The following is a 22,968-nucleotide window of genomic DNA, read 5'->3' on the forward strand; positions in this document are numbered from 1 at the left end:
CAACAGTTGGTCCTCAGTCCCAGCTCATCCAGTAGTCAACAGTTGGTCCTCAGTCCCAGCTCCTCCAGTAGTCAGCAGTTGGTCCTCAGTCCCAGTTCCTCCAGTAGTCAACAGTTGGTCCTCAGTCCCAGCTCCCACCTCAATTCCAGCTCCTCCAGTAGCCAACAGTTGGTCCTCAGTCCCGGCTCCTCCCATAATCAACAGTTGGTCCTCAGTCCCAGCTCCTCCAGTAATCAACAAGGAAGACGTTATCCTACCTCTGGTTTCTATAGGAAGGAAGACGTTATCCTACCTCTGGTTTCTATAGGAAGGAAGACATTATCCTACCTCTGGTTTCTATAGGAAGGAAGACGTTATCTTACCTCTGGTTTCTTTAGGAAGGAAGACGTTATCCTACCTCTGGTTTCTATAGGAAGGAAGACGTTATCCTACCTCTGGTTTCTATAGGAAGGAAGACGTTATCCTACCTCTGGTTTCTATAGGAAGGAAGACGTTATCTTACCTCTGGTTTCTTTAGGAAGGAAGACGTTATCCTACCTCTGGTTTCTATAGGAAGGAAGACGTTATCCTACCTCTGGTTTCTTTAGGAAGGAGGAGATGATCCGTGCGGTGGAGGAGGAGATGGAGAGGGAGAAGCAGGCCGCTGATGACATCATCAAAAAGATGTCTCCAGAGAAACAGGACCAGTACGCTGCCATGAAGGCCAGCAACGACGAGCTGCTACAGGTCCGAGCTGATTCAGGATCAGTTTGGTGTTTTACATCTTAATGAATGAGATGCCTTTTAGAAATTATTCACACCCCTTGACTTGTTCCCCCTTGACTTGTTCCCCCTTGACTTGTTCCCCCTTGACTTGTTCCCCTTTGACTTGTTCCCCCTTGACTTGTTCCCCTTTGACTTGTTCCCCCTTGACTTGTTCCCCCTTGACTTGTTCCCCCTTGACTTGTTCCCCCTTGACCTGTTCCCCTTTGACTTGTTCCCCCTTGACTTGTTCCCCCTTGACTTGTTCCCCCTTGACTTGTTCCCCCTTGACTTGTTCCCCCTTGACTTGTTCCCCTTTGACTTGTTCCCCCTTGACTTGTTCCCCCTTGACTTGTTCCCCCTTGACTTGTTCCCCCTTGACTGTCTTCTAGGTAAGCAACTCCACTGTATATTTGGCCTTGTGTTTTAGGTTGTTGTCCTGTTGAACTGTGTACTGTATGTAGGCCAGTGACAAGAGATTCAGGCTGTAATAACCAAAAAAATTATAAGTCAAGGAGTGTGAATTCTTTCTGAAGGCACTGTATGTGGACGGGGGGACGACGACCTGATCCGAGATCAGCACTGCTACTCTGAGATACTTTATGAATGGATGGGAGAATGTAACCCTGTGACATGGCTGTAGACTCCAATGTCTCCTTACGCCTTTAGATAGGAGTCTACAGCCATGTCACGGGGGCAATGGAGGATGGGAGTCCTTCAGTTAAAGAAGAGACTCTGGGCTTATTTATTGTCACGATAAGTTAGTGATGTGTCACGTGGTGGGGAACTCTATGTGCTGTGCTCTGGAACAGTTACTGTAGCAACCCTATCAGACAGCAGTAGATACCCCATCAGACAGCAGTAGCTACCCAATCAGACAGCAGTAGCTACCCAATCAGACAGCAGTAGCTACCCAATCAGACAGCAGTAGCTACCCAATCAGACAGCAGTAGCTACCCCATCAGGCAGCAGTAGCTACCCTATCAGGCAGCAGTAGCTACCCTATCAGGCAGCTGTAGCTACCCTATCAGGCAGCTGTAGCTACCCCATCAGACAGCAGTAGCTACCCTATCAGACAGCAGTAGCTACCCTATCAGACAGCAGTAGCTACCCTATCAGACAGCAGTAGTTACCCCATCAGACAGCAGTAGCTACCCAATCAGACAGCAGTAGCTACCCAATCAGACAGCAGTAGCTACCCCATCAGACAGCAGTAGCTACCCCATCAGACAGCAGTAGCTACCCCATCAGACAGCAGTAGCTACCCCATCAGACAGCAGTAGCTACCCCATCAGGCAGCAGTAGCTACCCTATCAGGCAGCAGTAGCTACCCTATCAGACAGCTGTAGCTACCCCATTAGGCAGCAGTAGCTACCCTATCAGGCAGCAGTAGCTACCCTATCAGACAGCTGTAGCTACCCCATCAGAAACAGTAGCTACCCTATCAGACAGCAGTAGCTACCCCATCAGACAGCAGTAGTTACCCCATCAGGCAGCAGTAGCTACCCTATCAGGCAGCAGTAGCTACCCTATCAGACAGCAGTAGCTACCCTATCAGGCAGCAGTAGCTACCCTATCAGACAGCTGTAGCTACCCCATCAGACAGCAGTAGCTACCCTATCAGACAGCAGTAGCTACCCTATCAGACAGCAGTAGCTACCCCATCAGACAGCAGTAGCTACCCTATCAGACAGCAGTAGCTACCCCATCAGAAACAGTAGCTACCCTATCAGACAGCAGTCGCTACCCCATCAGACAGCAGTAGCTACCCCATCAGACAGCAGTAGCTACCCCATCAGAAACAGTAGCTACCCTATCAGACGGCCATAGCTACCCCATCAGACAGCCATAGCTACCCTATCAGACAGCAGTAGCTACCCCATCAGACAGCAGTAGCTACCCCATCAGACAGCAGTACCTACCCTATCAGACAGCAGTAGCTACCCAATCAGACAGCAGTAGCTACCCCATCAGACAGCAGTAGCTACCCTATCAGACAGCAGTAGCTACCCCATCAGGCAGCAGTAGCTACCCCATCAGGCAGCAGTAGCTACCCCATCAGACAGCAGTAGCTACCCCATCAGACAGCAGTAGCTACCCTATCAGACAGCAGTAGCTACCCCATCAGACAGCAGTAGCTACCCCATCAGACAGCAGTAGCTACCCCATCAGACAGCAGTAGCTACCCCATCAGACAGCAGTAGCTACCCAATCAGACAGCAGTCCTTGATGTCCAGTGAGAACTGTTAGTAAGTAAAGCTGCATGACTCAGCCCCTGCTGGCCATATAGATAACAACGACAGACGGCCTCGTGCTAAACAGGTGTCAGTATCAAGGACTAAAGTTTTCCTGTGTGTCTTTCTCTCAGGAGCTGGATGGTCGTCAGGAAGAGCTGGACACCCTCATAACACGGAAGGAGACGTTTGAAGCAGTGAGTGGCAGAGTGCATCCCGAGTGGCACCCTATTCCCTTCAAAGAGTATATTTTAATTATCCTCCTCCTCACCTTGAGTGTACTGACTATGACTGGTCCACCTAGCTATCTGATGAATGTACTGACTATGACTGGTCCACCTAGCTATCTGAAGATGAATGTACTGACTATGACTGGTCCACCTAGCTATCTGATGAATGTACTGACTATGACTGGTCCACCTAGCTATCTGATGAATGTACTGACTATGACTGGTCCACCTAGCTATCTGATGAATGTACTGACTATGACTGGTCCACCTAGCTATCTGATGAATGTACTGACTATGACTGGTCCACCTAGCTATCTGATGAATGTACTGACTATGACTGGTCCACCTAGCTATCTGATGAATGTACTGACTATGACTGGTCCACCTAGCTATCTGATGAATGTACTGACTATGACTGGTCCACCTAGCTATCTGGAGATGAATGTACTGACTATGACTGGTCCACCTAGCTATCTGATGAATGTACTGACTATGACTGGTCCACCTAGCTATCTGATGAATGTACTGACTATGACTGGTCCACCTAGCTATCTGATGAATGTACTGACTATGACTGGTCCACCTAGCTATCTGATGAATGTACTGACTATGACTGGTCCACCTAGCTATCTGATGAATGTACTGACTATGACTGGTCCACCTGGCTATCTGATGAATGTACTGACTATGACTGGTCCACCTAGCTATCTGATGAATGTACTGACTATGACTGGTCCACCTAGCTATCTGATGAATGTACTGACTATGACTGGTCCACCTAGCTATCTGATGAATGTACTGACTATGACTGGTCCACCTAGCTATCTGATGAATGTACTGACTATGACTGGTCCACCTAGCTATCTAATGAATGTACTGACTATGACTGGTCCACCTAGCTATCTGATGAATGTACTGACTATGACTGGTCCACCTAGCTATCTGATGAATGTACTGACTATGACTGGTCCACCTAGCTATCTGATGAATGTACTGACTATGACTGGTCCACCTAGCTATCTGATGAATGTACTGACTATGACTGGTCCACCTAGCTATCTGATGAATGTACTGACTATGACTGGTCCACCTAGCTATCTGATGAATGTACTGACTATGACTGGTCCACCTAGCTATCTGATGAATGTACTGACTATGACTGGTCCACCTGGCTATCTGATGAATGTACTGACTATGACTGGTCCACCTAGCTATCTGATGAATGTACTGACTATGACTGGTCCACCTAGCTATCTGAAGATGAATGTGCTGACTATGACTGTGATATGTGGTTGTCTCACCTAGCTATCTGAAGATGAATGTGCTGACTATGACTGTGATATGTGGTTGTCTCACCTAGTTATCTGGGCTGGGCAGAATCAACAAGCTCACTCACTCATAGGCTGAATCAACAAGCTCGCTCACTCATAGGCTGAATCAACAAGCTCATTCACTCATGGGCTGAAACAACAAGCTCACTCACTCATGGGCAGAATCAACAAGCTCACTCACTCATGGGCTGAATCAACAAGCTCACTCACTCATTCGCTGAATCAACAAGCTCACTCACTCATGGGCAGAATCAACAAGCTCACTCACTCATGGACTGAATCAACAAGTTCACTCGCTCATCTGCTGAATCAACAAGCTCGCTCACTCATAGGCTGAATCATATCCATTACAATGACCAATGATCAAATCAAGGTTTGAAGAGCATGTTTTAATGGTTATAGATTGGATACTGTATCTAATAATCATGTTCATACATTACCTGAAAACCCCCAAAATGTTCATTTTAGTCAGACACACCTTTTAGTCTGTTGCCATCGTGGTTGTATTAAACCAGGGTAGATGTCGTTGGTCCCATAGAGGGAGTCAGGGCCTTCCACCAAACAGGTAGTTAGACCCGTCCATCCACACTGACTCAATCCCTTCTGTCCCCTCTGTCCTGTGTGATGTCCGTAGGAGCTGTATCACTCCCAGGTGAAACAGGAAGCTGTGTTACTACACGAGAAGCTTCAGGAGCTGGAGCTGAAGAGAGACGCCATGGTGGCAGAGGACAAGAGCATGGGATCGCCCCAGGAGGAGAGGGACAGGCTGTTTAAACAGGTGAGGAGAGGGACAGGCTGTTTAAACAGGTGAGGAGAGGGACAGGCTGTTTAAACAGGTGAGGAGAGGGTGAGGAGAGGGACAGGCTGTTTAAACAGGTGAGGAGAGGGTGAGGAGAGGAACAGGCTGTTTAAACAGGTGAGGAGAGGGTGAGGAGAGGAACAGGCTGATTAAACAGGTGAGGAGAGGGTGAGGAGAGGGACAGGCTGATTAAACAGGTGAGGAGAGGGACAGGCTGATTAAACAGGTGAGGAGAGGGACAGGCTGATTAAACAGGTGAGGAGAGGGACAGGCTGATTAAACAGGTGAGGAGAGGGACAGGCTGATTAAACAGGTGAGGAGAGGGACAGGCTGATTAAACAGGTGAGGAGAGGAACAGGCTGTTTAAACAGGTGAGGAGAGGGACAGGCTGATTAAACAGGTGAGGAGAGGAACAGGCTGTTTAAACAGGTGAGGAGAGGAACAGGCTGTTTAAACAGGTGAGGAGAGGAACAGGCTGTTTAAACAGGTGAGGAGAGGGTGAGGAGAGGAACAGGCTGTTTAAACAGGTGAGGAGAGGGTGAGGAGAGGAACAGGCTGATTAAACAGGTGAGGAGAGGGTGAGGAGAGGAACAGGCTGATTAAACAGGTGAGGAGAGGGACAGGCTGTTTAAACAGGTGAGGAGAGGGACAGGCTGTTTAAACAGGAGAGGAGAGGGACAGGCTGATTAAACAGGTGAGGAGAGGAGAGGGACAGGCTGTTTAAACAGGAGAGGAGAGGGACGGCGGCAGCGTAGCCTAGTGGTTAGAGCATTGGACTAGTAACCAGAAGGTTGCGAGTTCAAACCCCCGAGCTGACAAGGTACAAATCTGTCGTTCTGCCCCTGAACAGGCAGTTAACCCACTGTTCCCAGGCCGTCATTGAAAATAAGAATGTGTTCTTAATTGACTTGCCTGGTTAAATAAAGGTAAAATAAAAAATAAAATAAATAAATAAAATAAACCACAACCTTAAATGGTTTCATACATTTGTCTCTGTCTTTAAATATGGGCGGCAGGTGACCTCGAGGTTAGAGCTTTGGGCCAGTAACCGGAAGGCTGCGGCAGGTAGCCTCGAGGTTAGAGTTTTGGGCCAGTAACCGGAAGGCTGATGTCACAATCGTCGATGTCATTTTTGGGGGGGATGAGGGAGTGGAGAAGTTTGGTAAAGAGGTGTATATTTTAAGGTTTAGTGAGTTGAATCTGTGTGTTATGCTTCAAAATGTCGCCTTGTTTTGCTCTCCAAGGTAAAAGAAGACAACCAGGAAACAGCAAGCATGGAAAGACAGTACGTAGTTTCTGTGATCATTTTAAAGTCTTATCCTAGCCAACCAAAGTGATATGCCTGTTTTATAACTCTGTGACGTTTCTAACAGGTTGACTGAGATGCGTGAGAAGATGAGCCTGATCAACGAGGAGATCCGACAGCTTGACAATAACATGGAGGAACACCAAGGTACGGACTGATTAGATCTCTCCACTGGGGTCGTAGATGTTATATCTGACGGGTTTCATAGTCCCGTAGAACAATGAGATGATGAGTTTTTTGACATTTTTATTTTTGATATTTTTAGAACATTCACAGTCTCGTACAAGAGCTTTGCACTGGGGTGGAGTGGATGGGGAGTGGGCTGGGATGGGAGAGTTTTGGGCACTTGGCCCAATGAGGGTGGTGGAGGGGGGGGGAGGGGGGCGAGACGGGAGCATTGTCCTGTAGTTGTGTTCAGTAACAGTTCAGTGAATTGGATATAAATCCATTAAGGCCTCTGGATACCGTCCAAGACAACTCTCTCCACTCCGCCTTGCCTGCATAGATTACAGCATCCTGTCCTGACCAGGGTAGCACATATATCCTGCATCCCAACATGGCACTCTATTCCCTTCCTAATGGATCCCTCTTCCCTTCCTAGTGCACGTTATTCCCTACCTAGTGCACCTTATTCCCTACCTAGTGCACCCTATTCCCTTTCTAGTGGATCCCTATTCCCTTCCTAGTGCACCTTATTCCCTACCTAGTGCACTTACGTAGGGTGCCATTTGGGACTCGGGCATCCTGTAGACGCCTCTCTGTGAGACGCCTGTCTGCTGCTCTGGTCTCCATGGGGATGTGTATTGTATTGTTAGACTCCAGAGGGGAAGTCAACATGGCTGGTGGTCCATGGTAGAGGTGTTTTGAAGTCCCACACCGGGGACACTTAATGAAGGAAAGCCTGAATGACCACACCCAAATTACACTTCACATCAAATGTTTTTGGTCCATACTCATATTTAACAGATGTTATTGGTCACATACTCATATTTAACAGATGTTATTGGGTCACATACTCATATTTAACAGATGCTATTGGTCACATACTCATATTTAACAGATGTTATTGGTCACATACTCATATTTAACAGATGTTATTGGGTCACATACTCATATTTATCAGATGTTATTGGTCACATACTCATATTTATCAGATAGCAGATGTTATTGGTCACATACTCATATTTATCAGATAGCAGATGTTATTGGGTCACATACACATATTTATCAGATGTTATTGGTCACATACACATATTTAACAGATGTTATTGGTCACATACACATATTTAACAGATGCTATTGGTCACATACACATATTTAACAGATGTTATTGGGCCATCATGATCATCATATTCCCTATTGCCACCGGGCCCTGGTAAAAGTGCACTATATGGGGAATAGGGTGCCATTTGGGATGCATCCATACTGTAGCTCTCAATACTTGGAGGAAGTAGAAACATAAATATGCTTGTTGTTTACTCTGTCCTAATATACACTGCATCATGTTGTTCTAACAGACTTCTTTACTTCAATCAATGCTTTTGATCGAACTGTTTCCTGTCCTCATCTGTCTCATATCCTCTGACTGTTTCCTGTCCTCATCTCTGTCTCATATCCTCTGACTGTTTCCTGTCCTCATCTCTGTCTCATATCCTCTGACTGTTTCCTGTCCTCATCTCTGTCTCATATCGTCTGACTGTTTCCTGTCCTCATCTGTCTCATATCCTCTGACTGTTTCCTGTCCTCATCTGTCTCATATCCTCTGACTGTTTCCTGTCCTCATCTGTCTCATATCCTCTGACTGTTTCCTGTCCTCATCTCTGTCTCATATCCTCTGACTGTTTCCTGTCCTCATCTCTGTCTCATATCCTCTGACTGTTTCCTGTCCTCATCTCTGTCTCATATCCTCTGACTGTTTCCTGTCCTCATCTCTGTCTCATATCGTCTGACTGTTTCCTGTCCTCATCTCTGTCTCATATCGTCTGACTGTTTCCTGTCCTCATCTCTGTCTCATATCCTCTGACTGTTTCCTGTCCTCATCTCTCATATCCTCTGACTGTTTCCTGTCCTCATCTCTCATATCCTCTGACTGTTTCCTGTCCTCATCTCTGTCTCATATCCTCTGACTGTTTCCTGTCCTCATCTCTGGCTCATATCCTCTGACTCGTCATGACCAGACGGTAAGAGGCCTACTGTGTCCCTCTTGTTCTCCACCAAACTCCTCCAACATACTAATCAACTAGACTAGGCCATCCTTCCAGTAGCATTAGTTTGGAACAAACTACTTCCACTTTACTTTATATAGACTCTACAGTCTTAGAAGTAAAGGTGCCTGGAAGCTTTTTGGGTTGCCACACTGCCAGAATCTCTCCAGTTAAAAGAAGGTCCTAGGGGAACCCCTGTGTAAAGGTTCAAACTGGAACCTTTTTGGGTTGCCACACTGCCAGAATCTCTCCAGTTAAAAGAAGGTCCTAGGGGAACCCCTGTGTAAAGATTCAAACTTGAACCTTTTTGGGTTGCCACACCGCCAGAATCTCTCCAGTTAAAAGAAGGTCCTAGGGGAACCCCTGTGTAAAGGTTCAAACTGGAACCTTTTTGGGTTGCCACACCGCCAGAATCTCTCCAGTTAAAAGAAGGTCCTAGGGGAACCCCTGTGTAAAGGTTCAAACTGGAACCTTTTTGGAATGCCACACCGCCAGAATCTTTCCAGTTAAAAGAAGGTTCTAGAGGAACCCCTGTGTAAAGGTTCAAACTGGAACCTTTTTGGAATGCCACACCGCCAGAATCTCTCCAGTTAAAAGAAGGTCCTAGAGGAACCCCTGTGTAAAGGTTCAAACTGGAACCTTTTTGGAATGCTAGGGGTTCTAATTTGAACCTTTTTAATAATATATTACAGTTTTGGTAGCCAATCAGATTGAATGATTGGCTGTGTCTCAAATGTATTTTTGGCAAACCCGTTAGCATAAATGTAATTCCTGTTCATCATGTTAAGTTTGTACACTTTACATTTATGTTTTCCTTTAATATTTATGCATATGACATATTTTAATGTCATATTATTAATATTAACATTGCTGATTACATATAGTAATAAATTGGTAACTATTCTAGCTTTAGGATTTGCATAGGTTCTTGAGGAACTCATAGACCTCTGTTAGCCTCATTGACGCTATGAAACTGTCAGTGTTTAATTTAACGTGATGACAATACAACAGAACTGATGAAGACTGTAACAGGTGGCCCCAAAAAAATATTGATTAAAGCCACGCCCCTACTAAGCCATGCCCCCACTCCACTGATAGAAGCACACTCACACACACTACATGTTGTTTACATGTATGTAAACTACTAAGCCATGCCCCCACTAAGCCACGCCCCTACTCCACTGATAGAAGCACACTCACACACACACACTACATGTTGTTTAAATGTATGTAAACTACTAAGCCACGCCCCCACTCCACTGATAGAAGCACACTCACACACACTACATGTTGTTTAAATGTATGTAAACTACTAAGCCACGCCCCTACTAAGCCACGCCCCCACTCCACTGATAGAAGCACACACACACACTACATGTTGTTTAAATGTATGTAAACTACTAAGCCACGCCCCCACTCCACTGATAGAAGCACACTCACACACACTACATGTTGTTTAAATGTATGAAAATTGTCAAGTATTTTGTCTGTAAAGTTTTTGTTCGTTATGTGTCCCAGTAAGACTAGCTGTCACCATTGGCGTCGGCTAATGTGGATCCTAATAAATCAAATCCCTCCAGGTTTCCTCCATGAACCTGTTGCTATATTGATCCATTAAAGGTCCTCCCAGAACCTCTCAACTAACCAAAGGTGCAAGTATGAACCATTGACTAACAATGGTTCCTCGCAGATCTCCAAGGGTTCCACAAGTCACCTCTAATTCTAAGAGCGGTTAGACTATATACTCAAGTAACAACTCACTTTTTGTCCAACAGGTGAACGAAACCAGAAGTACAAAGAACTAAAGAAGAGAGATGAGACTATGGACAGTGAGTTGACCATTACATACTTTCTGTGAACCATTCCTGCGTAGGTTGTAGAAAGTTACATATCTTGTATCCCTTTCAGTCTAAGATGTTTTCCCTGCCAACTTTTTTCGTCCTTTTCTTTATATCTGAAAGTTATTCCCGGTATCAAAGACAACTTTTATTTCCGCCAAAACGACGTAGTAATAATTTCATTCAAGTTCTGCCTACGGCTTAGTATGTAACGTAGCCATAATGCTGAGGCGACATTAGCACGCTCTACGCTCTTAAACTCTTGATGGTTGCTAGGCAGCACAAGTTTTCTGCAGGTTATCTCTGCAGTAGATTGCAACTCCGCCCCCTTTGGCAGTTCAATGTTGTTGGAAAATGTTGTAGTTGTCTAGTGTGTTGGGAACAGAGAATAAAAGGAGTAGATTTCTGGGCGTGGTAGAACAGATTCAGGGCATAATGTGCAGTCGTGGCCAAAAGTTTTGAGAATGACACAAATATAAATTTCCACAAAGTTTTCTGCTTCAGTGTCTTTAGAATTTTTTTGTCAGATGTTACTATGGAATACTGAAGTATAATTACAAGCATTTCATAAGTGTCAAAGGCTTTTATTGACAATTACATTAAGTTGATGCAGAGTCAATATTTGCAGTGTTGACCCTTCTTTTTCAAGACCTCTGCAATCTGCCCTGGCATGCTGTCAATTAACTTCTGGGCCATATCCTGACTGATGGCAACCCATTCTTGCATAATCAATGCTTGGAGTTTGTCAGAATTTGTGAGTTTTTGTTTGTCCACCTGCCTCTTGAGGATTGACCATAAGTTCTCAATAAATTAACGTCTGGGGAGTTTCCTGGCCATGGACCCAAAATATTGACGTTTTGTTCCCTGAGCCACTTAGTTATTCCTTTTGCCTTATGGCAAGGTGCTCCATCATGCTGGAAAAGGCATTGTACGTCACCAAACTGTTCCTGGATGGTTTGGAGAAGTTGCTCTCGGAGGATGGCTGGTACCATTCTATATTCATGGCTGTGTTCTTAGGCAAAATTGTGAGTGAGCCCACTCCCTTGGCTGAGAAACAACCCTACACATGAATGGTCTCAGGATGCTTTACTGTTGGCATGACACAGGACTGATGGTAGTCATCTCCGGACAAGCTTTTTTTCCCAGATGCCCCAAACAATCGGAAAGGGGATTCATCAGAGAAAATGACTTTACCCCAGGCCTCAGAAGTCCAATCCCTGTACCTTTTGCAGAATATCAGTCTGTCCCTGATGTTTTTCCTGGAGAGAAGTGGCTTCCTTGCTGCCCTTCTTGACACCAGGCCATCCTCCAAAAGTCTTCGCCTCACTGTGCGTGCAGATGCACTCACACCTGCCTGCTGCCATTCCTGAGCAAGCTCTGTACTGGTGGTGCCCCGATCCCGCAGCGGAATCAACTTTAGGAGACGGTCCTGATGCTTGCTGGACTTTCTTGGGCACCCCGAGCCTTCTTCACAACAATTGAACCGCTCTCCTTGAAGTTCTTGATGATCTGATAAATGGTTGATTTCGGTGCAATCTTACTGGCAGCAATATCCTTGCCTGTGAGGCCCTTTTTGTGTAAAGCAATGATGACGGCACCTGTTTCCTTGCAGGTAACCATGGTTGACAGAGGAAGAACAATGATTCCAAACACCACCCTCCTTTTGAAACTTCCAGTTTGTTATTCAAACTCAATCAGCATGACAGAGTGATCTCCAGCCTTGTCCTCGTCAACACTCGAGAGAATCACTGACATGATGTCAGCTGGTCCTTTTGTGGCAGGGCTGAAATGCAGTGGAAATGTTTTTTGGGGGATTCAGTTCATTTGCATGGCAAATAGGGACTTTGCAATTAATTGCAATTCATCTGATCACTCTTCATAACATTCTGGAGTATATGCAAATTGCCATGATACAAACTGAGGCAGCAGACTTTGAAAACTAATATTTGTCATTCTCAAAACTTTAGGCTACGACTGTACAGACAAGGGTATGGTAGGATGTGAGTACAGTGTAGGTAAACCTAGGCATTGAGTGATGATGAGAGTGGTTGTGTCTCTGGAGGCACCAGTTAAGCCAGGTGAGGTCTCTGTACGTGTGGGGGTGGGACAAAAGAGGCATGTTGGACGGGGCTGGGGGTTCTACAGGGAAATTAAACAATAATACACTAACCCAAAAAGCAGTGGACAAGGCATATTAACATTAGGGAGAGGCATGTGTAGCCGAGTGATCATAGGGTCCAAAGAGCAGAAATAGGTGAGTCAGAAAGACGTTTGGTAGTCGCTACTACGCTAGGCGAGCTGGAGACACTGGGATTCAGACAGCTAGCGGGCTGGAGACACTGTGATTCAGACAGCTAGCGGGCTGGAGACACTGTGATTCAGACAGCTAGCGGGCTGGAGACACTGTGATTCAGACAGCTAGCGGGCTGGAGACACAGTGATTCAGACAGCTAGCGGGCTGGAGACACTGTGATTCAGACAGCTAGCGGGCTGGAGACACTGTGATTCAGACAGCTAGCGGGCTGGAGACACTGTGATTCAGACAGCTAGCGGGCTGGAGACACTGGGATTCAGACAGCTAGCGGACTGGAGACACTGTGATTCAGACAGCTAGCGGGCTGGAGACACTGTGATTCAGACAGCTAGCGGGCTGGAGACACTGTGATTCAGACAGCTAGCGGGCTGGAGACACTGTGATTCAGAAAGCTAGCGGGCTGGAGACACTGTGATTCAGACAGCTAGCGGGCTGGAGACACTGGATTTCCTTGTCTCACCGCTCTCTGGCGACTCCTTGTGGTGAGCCGGGCGCCTGCAAGCTCACCTCGGTCGCCAGCTGGACGGTGTTTCCTCCGACACGTTGGTGCGGTTGGCTTCCGGGTTAAGCGGGGCAGTGTGTCAAAAAGCAGTGCGGCTTGGTGGGGTCGTGTTTCGGAGGACGCATGTCTCTCGACTTTTGCCTCTCCCGAGTCCATACGGGAGTTGCAGCGATGGGACAAGACTGTAACTACCAATTGGATACCACGAAATTGTGGTGAAAAAGGGGTAAAATGACAAAAAAAATGATAATTATAGGAAAGAGATGAAAGGTGGATGAAAACAGCACAAACTGTTTCTAAATATCACTTTTAATATGTCAGCGGTATCACACATTCCTGTGACAAGTTCTGTTATATTCCATTATATTCTTATTAGAAAATATACAGTGGGGCAAAAAAGTATTTAGTCAGCCACCAATTGTGCAAGTTCTCCCACTTAAAAAGATCTGTTGACCTCTGTCATTGCCAACAAAGGGTATATAACAAAGTATTGAGATAAACTTTGTGTTATTCACCAAATACTTATTTTCCACCATAATATGCTAATAAATTCATTAAAAATCCTACAGCGTGATTTTCTGGATTTTTTTTCTCATTTTGTCTGTCATAGTTGAAGTGTACCTATGATGAAAACTACAGGCCTCTCTCATCTTTTTAAGTGGGAGAACTTGCACAATTGGTGGCTGACTAAATACTTTTTTGCCCCACTGTATCTGTGTTGACTGTGATCGGATAGGTGTGTCTTTGTCTGTTTCGTTAACAAAATAATAAACTATTGATTTAATTTGGCTGGTGTAACCACGGCTACACAGACCTGTAACATGCCCAATTAAAACTCAAAATATTATTTTCCTTTTTGAAAACACATTTTATTCGTCCTTATAATGTTTCTTAGGAACCTGCCTAAAGCAATTGATAATGGCTAGAATTTTTAATGGTGTATATTCAATGTATTTATTAAAATAGACGACGCCCACCCTGCACACCACTACTACCAGTCCTCCCCGGCGTGCAGGCGTGCACACGGGAGGACTAAAAGGTGTATTCAGGCAAGAATGTTGTCAAAATTGGCCTGTTTATAAAGAGGGGGGGTCATATAAACATTGTCCGTTTTATTTATTTTACAGCCTAAATAGTGTAAATCCTATGTGTAAGCAGTATTGTAGTCTATACTGATCGTTTATCTGGCATTGATTCATATTTCCACAGGTTTTCTGGATTCATTTGATGAGACTAAAGCTACAGAGGTGGAGAAAAACCGTCAGACACAGGCCATCATCGTAGCTCTACTGGAACACTCCAGCAGAGTGAGTGAGAGAGAGAGAGTGTGTGCGTGTGTGTGAGTGTGAGAGAGAGAGAGAGAGAGAGACCAAGGAGGCCCTACAGCAGCACCTAGATCTTCTGCACAGATTCTGTCAGACCTGGGGCCTGACAGTAAATAAGACCAAAATAATGGTGTTCCTAAAAAAGGTCAAATTTCCAGGACCACGAATCCAAATTCCATCTAGACACCATTGGCCTAGACCACACAAAAAACTATACATACCTTGACCTGAACATCTTCCACAAAACTGTGAATGTTCCATCAAAGGAACATATAATTTGACATACCAATTAGGATCTGGCTAAAAATACTTGTATCCGTTATAAAACCCATTGCCCTTTATGGTTGTGAGGTCTGGGGTTCACTCACCAATCAAGAATTCACTAAATGGGATAAACACGCGGCCGATACCCGCTAATTATCAAAATCCATAAAAGATCTGTTCAATTCTACAACCACCTAAGAGGAAGCGATTCCCAAACCTTCCATAACAAAGCCATCACCTACAGAGGAAATAAACCTGGAGAAGAGTCCCCGAAGCAAGCTAGTCCTGGGGCTCTGTTCACAAACACAAACAGACCCCACAGAGCCCCAGGACAGCAACACAATTAGACACAACCAAAAAATGAGAAAACAAAAAGATTCTTTGGAAAGAATTTACTAAAAAACAGAGCAAACTAGGATGCTATTTGGCCCTAAACAGAGAGTACACAGTGGCAGAATACCTGACCACTGTGACTGACCCAAACTTAAGGAAAGCTTTGACTATGTACAGACTCAGTGAGCATAGCCTTGCTATTGAGAAAGACCTGGCTCTCAAGAGAAGACAGGCTATGTGCACACTGCCCACAAAATGAGGTGGAAACTGAGCTTCACTTCCTAAACACTGGCCAAATGTATGACCATATTAGAGACACATATTTTCCTCAGATTACACAGATCTACAAAGAATTTGAGAGAGAGAGAGACGAGAGAGGAACAGAGGAGAGACGAGAGAGAGAGAGAGAGAGAGAGAGAGAGAGAGAGAGAAAAGGGGACAGAGAGGGGGAGGGAGGGAGAGATAGACAGAGACAGAGAGAGCTCTACTGGAACACTCTAGTGGAGGGAGGGAGATGTTCAACTGATGTTACCCATCTGTCATGTGCTTGCTTGTCTGCTGTTCTCAACGAAACAGCTCGGCCACTAAGTTCAACACTTGGACGTTGTTTTGTTAAAATACTCCCAGGTCACAGCTTGGCCGTTGCCTTGTTTTGCCTTCGTTCTTCTTCGTTTGTTTATTACGAGTTAGCTGAATCAACCGTTTATTTCTGTACCCCAGCTGTTCTCTGTCATGTCGTTCACACAGGTTCTGCTTTAAGTCATAAAACGTACAGTTTAATAGACACCAAACTTCTAACTCCTATCAGATACTAGGGTTTTCATAAATCTTCTCAATCCTGCGTGTTGTTGAAGTGAAGAAGCTCGTTTAAAGGAGATGTGTGTTGATGCAGAACATGAACCGGATGCGCCAGATCTCGTCGGTGACGGCCAGTGAGCTCAAGTCCATGCAGGAAGACCTGAGCTTCAAGGAGACAGAGATGCACAAGTCCCAGAACACAGCCAAGGGCCTGTCTTCAGGTTAGTACAGTCCCACAACACAGCCAAGGGCCTGTCTTCAGGTTAATACACAACACAGTCCCACAAAACAGCCAAGGGCCTGTCTTCAGGTTAATACACAACACAGTCCCACAAAACAGCCAAGGGCCTGTCTTCAGGTTAGTACAGTCCCACAACACAGCCAAGGGCCTGTCTTCAGGTTAGTACAGTCCCACAACACAGCCAAGGGCCTGTCTTCAGGTTAATACACAACACAGTCCCACAAAACAGCCAAGGGCCTGTCTTCAGGTTAGTACAGTCCCACAACACAGCCAAGGGCCTGTCTTCAGGTTAGTACAGTCCCACAACACAGCCAAGGGTCTGTCTTCAGGTTAGTACAGTCCCACAACACAGCCAAGGGCCTGTCTTCAGGTTAATACACAACACAGTCCCACAAAACAGCCAAGGGCCTGTCTTCAGGTTAGTACAGTCCCACAACACAGCCAAGGGCCTGTCTTCAGGTTAGTACAGTCCCACAACACAGCCAAGGGTCTGTCTTCAGGTTAGTACAGTCCCACAACACAGCCAAGGGTCTGTCTTCAGGTTAGTACAGTCCCACAACACAGCCAAGGGTCTGTCTTCAGGTTAATACACAACACATTACAACACAACACAGCACAGTACCACAACACAGCCAAGGGCTTGTCTTCAGGTTAGTACACAACACATTACAACACAACACAGCACAGTACCACAACACAGCCGAGGGCCTCAGGTTAGTCCCACACAGTGATGATAGTCTGTTTACAGCCACTGTAAAACTCTCTCTCAGCTGGGTCCACCCTACTGTTAAACTCTCTCTCAGCTGTGTCCACCCTACTGTAAAACACTCTCAGCTGGGTCCACCCTACTGTAAAACACTCTCTCCCTCTTCTCCACTGCTGTCCTGTCGATGTGGATAGAGAGATGCTTCTCTGCTGTTTCCTGAAGTTCACTATCATCTCCTTTGTTTTGTTGACGTTGAGTGTGAGTGTGAGGTTATTTTCCTGACACCACACTCCGAGGGCCCTCACCTCCTCCCTGTAGGCCGTCTCGTCGTTGCTGGTAATCAGGCCTACTACTGTTGTGTCGTCTGCAAACTTGATGATTGAGTTGGAGGCGTTCTTGGCCATGCAGTCGTGGGTGAACAGGGAGTACAGAAGGGGGCTGAGAACGCACCCTTTTGAGGCCCCCGTGTTCAGGATCAGCGACGTGGAGGTGTTGTTACCTACCCTCACCACCTGGGGGCGGCCCGTCAGGAAGTCCAGGACCCAGTTGCACAGGGTGGGGCTGAGACCCAGGGCCTCAAGCTTATTGATGAGCTTGGAAGGGTACAGTACTATGGTGTTGAATGTTGAGCTATAGTCAATGAACAGCATTCTTACATAGGTATTCCTCTTGTCCAGATGGGACAGGGCAGTGTGGATTGTGGTGGCGATTGCATCGTCTGTGGACCTATTGGGGCGGAATGCTAATTGATGTGGGTCTAGGGGGACGGGTAAGGTGGAGGTGATATCATCCTTGACTCGTCTTCATGAGAGCTCATGTTGCGCAACATTTCTATTGGCTATGCAATTGCGTGAGAAAACAGAGTGATGGCCTCTTTAAAAAAAAAATTGATGATAGATCCCAAATTAATATAACCACTATAGCATCCCACAACTGTCCAAGACTATGTTTGGAATATTTATTTATTGTACAGAATAGAAACCTTTGTACTTTGGAGGACAGTGGATTGACATAAGCTCGTGCTTTTGCTGTTCGTTAGGCTTACTTATCTTGTTGGCTGAGGAAAAGTAAATGTGGACAGTTTCTTCCAATATCTTCAATATGCACCTCTGAATTGGATCAGGACGCACGCAGCTGCATCCCTGATGAGTGATACTGTAACGGTGGAGACTATATTACATGGATTTATTGTGAAGGTGGAGGCTATATTACATGGATTTATTGTGAAGGTGGAGGCTATATTACATGGATTTATTGTGAAGGTGGAGGCTATATTAAATGTATTTATTGTGAAGGTGGAGGCTATATTAAATGGATTTACTGTGAAGGTGGAGGCTATATTACATGGATTTATTGTGAAGGTGGAGGCTATATTACATGGATTTATTGTGACGGTGGAGGCTATATTACATGGATTTATTGTGAAGGTGGAGGCTATATTACATGGATTTATTGTGAAGGTGGAGGCTATATTACATGGATTTATTGTGAAGGTGGAGGCTATATTACATGGATTTATTGTGAAGGTGGAGGCTATATTACATGGATTTATTGTGACGGTGGAGGCTATATTACATGGATTTATTGTGAAGGTGGAGGCTATATTAACTGGATTTACTGTGAAGATGGAGGCAATATTACATGGATTTATTGTGAAGGTGGAGGCTATATTACATGGATTTATTGTGAAGGTGTAGGCTATATTACATGGATTTATTGTGAAGGTGGAGGCTATATTACATAGATTTATTGTGAAAATGGAGGCTATATTACATGGATTTATTGTGAAGGTGGAGGCTATATTACATGGATTTATTGTGAAGGTGGAGGCTATATTACATGGATTTATTGTGAAGGTGGAGGCTATATTACATGGATTTATTGTGAAGGTGGAGGCTATATTACATGGATTTATTGTGAAGGTGGAGGCTATATTACATGGATTTATTGTGAAGGTGGAGGCTATATTACATGGATTTATTGTGAAGGTGGAGGCTATATTACATGGATTTATTGTGAAGGTGGAGGCTATATTACATGGATTTATTGTGAAGGTGGAGGCTATATTACATGGATTTATTGTGAAGGTGGAGGCTATATTACATGGATTTATTGTGAAGGTGGAGGCTATATTACATGGATTTATTGTGAAGGTGGAGGCTATTAAATGGATTTGTTGTGAAGGTGGAGGCTATATTAAATGGATTTATTGTGAAGGTGGAGGCTATATTACATGGATTTATTGTGAAGGTGGAGGCTATATTACATGGATGTATTGTGAAGGTGGAGGCTGTATTAAATGGATTTATTGTGAAGGTGGAGGCTATATGACATGGATTTATTGTGAAGGTGGAGGCTATATTACATGGATGTATTGTGAAGGTGGAGGCTATATTAAATGGATTTATTGTGAAGGTGGAGGCTATATTACATGGATTTATTGTGAAGGTAGAGGCTATATTACATGGATTTATTGTGAAGGTGTAGACTATATTAAATGTATTTATTGTGAAGGTGGAGGCTATATTAAATGTATTTATTGTGAAGGTGGAGGCTATATTACATGGATTTATTGTGAATGTGGAGGCTATATTAAATGGATTTATTGTGAAGGTGTAGGCTATATTACATGGATTTATTGTGAAGGTGGAGGCTATATTAAATGTATTTATTGTGAAGGTGGAGGCTATATTAAATGGATTTATTGTGAAAGTGTAGACTATATTAAATTGATTTATTGTGACGGTGTAGGCTATATTAAATGGATTTGTTGTGAAGGCGGAGGCTATATTACATGGATTTATTGTAAAGGTTGAGGCTTTATTAAATGGATTTATTGTGAAGGTGGAGGCTATATTAAATGGATTTATTGTAAAGGTTGAGGCTTTATTAAATGGATTTATTGTGAAGGTGGAGGCTATATTACATGGATTTATTGTGAAGGTAGAGGCTATATTAAATGGATTTATTGTGAAGGTGGAGGCTATATTACATGGATTTATTGTGAAGGTGGAGGCTATATTAAATGGATTTATTGTGAAGGTGGAGGCTATATTAAATGGATTTATTGTGAAGGTGGAGGCTATATTACATGGATTTATTGTGAAGGTAGAGGCTATATTACATGGATTTATTGTGAAGGTGGAGGCTATATTACATGGATTTATTGTGAAGGTGGAGGCTATATTAAATGGATTTATTGTGAAGGTGGAGGCTATATTACATGGATTTATTGTGAAGGTAGAGGCTATATTACATGTATTTATTGTGAAGGTGGAGGCTATATTAAATGGATTTATTGTGAAGGTGGAGGCTATATTAAATGGATTTATTGTGAAGGTGGAGGCTATATTACATGGATTTATTGTGAAGGTAGAGGCTATATTACATGGATTTATTGTGAAGGTGGAGGCTATATTACATGGATTTATTGTGAAGGTGGAGGCTATATTACATGGATTTATTGTGAAGGTGGAGGCTATATTACATGGATTTATTGTGAAGGTGGAGGCTATATTAAATGGATTTATTGTGAAGGTGGAGGCTATATTACATGGATTTATTGTGAAGGTAGAGGCTATATTACATGGATTTATTGTGAAGGTGGAGGCTATATTACATGGATTTATTGTGAAGGTGGAGGCTATATTAAATGGATTTATTGTGAAGGTGGAGGCTATATTACATGGATTTATTGTGAAGGTAGAGGCTATATTACATGTATTTATTGTGAAGGTGGAGGCTATATTAAATGGATTTATTGTGAAGGTGGAGGCTATATTAAATGGATTTATTGTGAAGGTGGAGGCTATATTACATGGATTTATTGTGAAGGTAGAGGCTATATTACATGGATTTATTGTGAAGGTGGAGGCTATATTACATGGATTTATTGTGAAGGTGGAGGCTATATTACATGGATTTATTGTGAAGGTGGAGGCTATATTACATGGATTTATTGTGAAGGTGGAGGCTATATTACATGGATTTATTGTGAAGGTGGAGGCTATATTACATGGATTTATTGTGAAGGTGGAGGCTATATTACATGGATTTATTGTGAAGGTGGAGGCTATATTACATGGATTTATTGTGAAGATGGAGGCTATATTAAATGGATTTATTGTGAAGGTGGAGGCTATATTACATGGATTTATTGTGAAGGTGGAGGCTATATTACATGGATTTATTGTGAAGGTGGAGGCTATATTACATGGATTTATTGTGAAGGTGGAGGCTATATTACATGGATTTATTGTGAAGGTGGAGGCTATATTAAATGGATTTATTGTGAAGGTGGAGGCTATATTACATGGATTTATTGTGAAGGTGGAGGCTATATTACATGGATTTATTGTGAAGGTGGAGGCTATATTACATGGATTTATTGTGAAGGTGGAGGCTATATTACATGGATTTATTGTGAAGGTGGAGGCTATATTACATGGATTTATTGTGAAGGTGGAGGCTATATTAAATGGATTTATTGTGAAGGTGGAGGCTATATTAAATGGATTTATTGTGAAGGTGGAGGCTATATTAAATGGATTTATTGTGAAGGTAGAGGCTATATTACATGGATTTATTAGACCTTTTTTTAAATGTAGACGTTCCAATGGTCTGCATCAGTGTCTTGTAGACTAGATGTGGAAGCCAAGAGATGCTAAAATGTGTTTATGGTAATTAACGGTCAATTACCATGAGACCGGCAGTTATTCGCTTTACAATCACCGGCTGACAACATGTTGTGACCTCCACAACACTAGTCCACCCTACTGTAAAACTCTCTCGTCACTCTTTGACAACCAACGAAGACTCGATTTGTCAAACTGGGTACAAATCTGCATTTTCAATATACCTACATGGTGACTTAATGAGAACCGCTGACCGAACAGTAAGGAAACCCCGTCCCAACAGTAGGGATGATGTCTATAAACACTCTATAGGCTGAAATGAGAGATATCTCTCTGAATACTGACGAAGTAGTGTGCCAAATGATATGATACAGAACGTTTTACAGTAACGTTTTACAGTAACGTTTTACAGTAACGTTTTACAGTGACGTTTTACAGTAACGTTTTACAGTAACGTTTTACAGTGACGCGCTCCAGCAGGTGTATCTCACTGATCATCACTAAAGCCAACACCTCATTTGGCCGCCTTTCGTTCCAGTACTCTGCTGCCTGTGACTGGAACGAATTGCAAAAATCGCTGAAGTTGGAGACTCTTATCTCCCTCACCAACTTCAAACATCTGCGTTCTGAGCAGCTAACCGATCGCTGCAGCTGTACATAGTCTATTGGTAAATAGCCCACCCATTTTCACCTACCTCATCCCCATACTGTTTTTATTTATTTACTTTTCTGCTCTTTTGCACACCAATATCTCTACCTGTACATGACCATCTGATCATTCATCACTCCAGTGTTAATCTGCAAAATTGTAATTATTTGCCTACCTCCTCATGCCTTTTGCACACATTGTATATAGACTCCCCCTTTGTTTTCTACTGTGTTATTGACTTGTTAATTGTTTACTCCATGTGTAACTCTGTGTTGTCTGCTCACACTGCTATGCTTTATCTTGGCCAGGTCGCAGTTGCAAATGAGAACTTACTGCTTGGACTGTCATTCTTACTTTCCCCAGTTTCCTCCTTGCTGATAAGTAACAGTACGCATCAGATCCATCTCTACCTTGTTTTCCTGACTACACGATAAGCAATCAGCAGAGGATGAGGACACTACACTGTCAACACGCGCAGACACACATTGTTAGGCTAAGACTGGACTATATAGCTACAGC

At 43.9% G+C, this 22,968-nt stretch overlaps 1 protein-coding gene across 1 annotated transcript in view; it reads left to right on the forward strand.

The window, feature by feature from the left end:
- ift74 (intraflagellar transport 74) overlaps positions 1-22,968 on the forward strand; it is a 51,387-nt gene that overhangs the window by 11,217 nt on the left and 17,202 nt on the right. The window contains exons 9-16 of the mRNA XM_031826028.1: positions 588-726; positions 3,110-3,172; positions 5,171-5,314; positions 6,580-6,620; positions 6,709-6,788; positions 10,621-10,674; positions 14,709-14,806; positions 16,314-16,440. Coding sequence (XP_031681888.1) covers positions 588-726; positions 3,110-3,172; positions 5,171-5,314; positions 6,580-6,620; positions 6,709-6,788; positions 10,621-10,674; positions 14,709-14,806; positions 16,314-16,440 — 746 coding nt within the window. The remainder of the gene's footprint in view (positions 1-587; positions 727-3,109; positions 3,173-5,170; positions 5,315-6,579; positions 6,621-6,708; positions 6,789-10,620; positions 10,675-14,708; positions 14,807-16,313; positions 16,441-22,968) is intronic.

This window comes from Oncorhynchus kisutch, linkage group LG6 (assembly GCF_002021735.2).
Source record: "Oncorhynchus kisutch isolate 150728-3 linkage group LG6, Okis_V2, whole genome shotgun sequence".
NCBI classification, from domain to species: domain Eukaryota; kingdom Metazoa; phylum Chordata; class Actinopteri; order Salmoniformes; family Salmonidae; genus Oncorhynchus; species Oncorhynchus kisutch.